At 36.7% G+C, this 1,697-nt stretch overlaps 1 protein-coding gene across 1 annotated transcript; it reads right to left on the reverse strand.

Moving 5' to 3' along the window:
* Nucleotides 1-243: 243 nt before the first annotated feature.
* LOC111990717 (borneol dehydrogenase, mitochondrial) lies at nt 244-1,316 on the reverse strand. Its single transcript, XM_024022501.2, has 2 exons — nt 1,235-1,316; nt 244-1,018 (listed from the first exon to the last, which is right to left on the reverse strand). The coding sequence occupies exons 1-2, from the start codon at nt 1,270-1,272 to the stop codon at nt 244-246; spliced, it is 813 nt and encodes a 270-aa protein (XP_023878269.1). The 5' UTR covers nt 1,273-1,316.
* Between the last annotated feature and the right edge of the window lie 381 nt (nt 1,317-1,697).

The raw sequence follows: 1,697 nt of genomic DNA on the forward strand, positions 1-1,697 counted from the left end.
TAGGTAACACCTTTAGAATCATCCACTGAAAAAATAAAAATAGAGAAGTACATATGAGTTTTTATATTAAAAAAAAAAAAAAGAACAAAAAAAAGGGAAGAGTGTCTAAACTCCCGCATAGCCGCATGTAAAGAGACTAGTTTTATTTAAAGTCTTTCTACCAGCACCAAATAATTCATGGAAAATTTCACATAGCCTCACAAACATTAATTTTAAGTGCATTTAGACTTCCCATTTTATTCTTCATTGTGGATACATGCAAAAGCCTGCATTCAAAACGGTATAGCCTCCGTCTACGAGAAGATTATGTCCACTCACATATTTTGAGTCATCACTTGCAAGAAAGAGTGCAGCATCAGCAATATCCTCTGGCATGAGACTCTTACCCTTGAGGTTGGAATAAATAGTAGGAGGAACTCCATTTGCATCTGGTTCAAAGATATCCCATGCCGCAGGGGTAGGAACCACATAGGGTGACACACAATTCACACGAATGCCATATTTTCCAAGCTCCACTGCTGTATTTTTTACTAATCCATACACACCATGTTTTGCACTTGTGTAACCATGCGATAAAGCCCCTCCTATCACTGAGCATATGCTAGCAGTATTGATTATACAGCCTTTGCGAGCCGGGATCATCACACGGGCTGCATGTTTGGTACCAAGGAAAGGACCTAACATGTTGACTTTAATCACTTGCTCAAAATCATCTAGGGTGTTGTCAAGAATGCTGGTTTTTTTTACCCCAATTATACCAGCATTGTTGTACATAATGTCTAATTTACCGTACGTGGAAACAGCACAATTAACAGCATTTTCCACATCAGTTTCCTTGGTGACATCACAATGTACGAAGGTTGTGCATTCAGGATCTAGTTCTTTGCACAGAGATTGACCCATTTCATCTTGCAAGTCTGCAATTACAACTTTAGCTCCATTTTTGAAGAATAGTCTTGCAGTGGACGCACCAATGCCACTAGCCCCACCAGTAATTAGTGCCACTTTTCCTTCTAGCCTGTCATATTTTTACATGATATTATCCCTCAATTTTATTAGTCAGCAATTTGGATACAGCACATTAGTTTGTAAAGATTATGTAGTAAAATTTGTATCATAACTAACATTACTCATACAAAAAAATTTTAGTCAGAGATAAAGGACTCTTTTCATAGAATATTGTTCTTTAACAAATTAAACATAATAGAGGTAAGATAGCTAAATTTTTTTATACCTTCTTGCTTCAGGTGGGAGTACTGAGGAACTTCCCATGGTCGATGGAATTAGAATATGTGTTGGAAAAATGAAAATGAATCCCAAAGACTATTACTAAATTGCTTTGTGATCTCTCCTCTAACGTAACTAACTTATATAGAGGCAACACCACACCCCCTGCATTCCCAAGTTTGACACAATTGCACTGTTTGTTTACTACAAATAGCATTGCATCCCACAAGAACAGGTTCACATCAAGTTAGACTAATTTGGGCCATTTAGTTGACAAATTCTACCAAGTTTTGGACTATTGTCAATTGATGAATTATAGGGATAAATTTTGTTGTCACAACTTTGATGTGGAATTAAGAGTGGTGGAGAAAAAGTAGTGATCGAAAGGAGATTCTTTCGGAGGACTAATTTTTGTTCTCACTTTTTTCACATAATTATCTACACAGTCACGCGCATTTACTTTCTATTGC

Source organism: Quercus suber, unplaced genomic scaffold, assembly GCF_002906115.3.
Source record: "Quercus suber isolate HL8 unplaced genomic scaffold, Cork oak 2.0 scaffold_62, whole genome shotgun sequence".
Classification (NCBI taxonomy): Eukaryota; Viridiplantae; Streptophyta; class Magnoliopsida; order Fagales; family Fagaceae; genus Quercus; species Quercus suber.

What these genes read in the sequence shown, in the direction of transcription:
- LOC111990717 (XM_024022501.2), bottom strand. Translation starts at nt 1,272, where the DNA reads ATGGGAAGTTCCTCAGTACTCCCACCTGAAGCAAGAAG. An exon ending in CTCCCACCTGAAGCAAGAAG is followed by an intron (nt 1,019 to 1,234) that starts GTATAAAAAAAT and finishes AAAATATGACAG; the next exon opens with GCTAGAAGGAAAAGTGGCAC.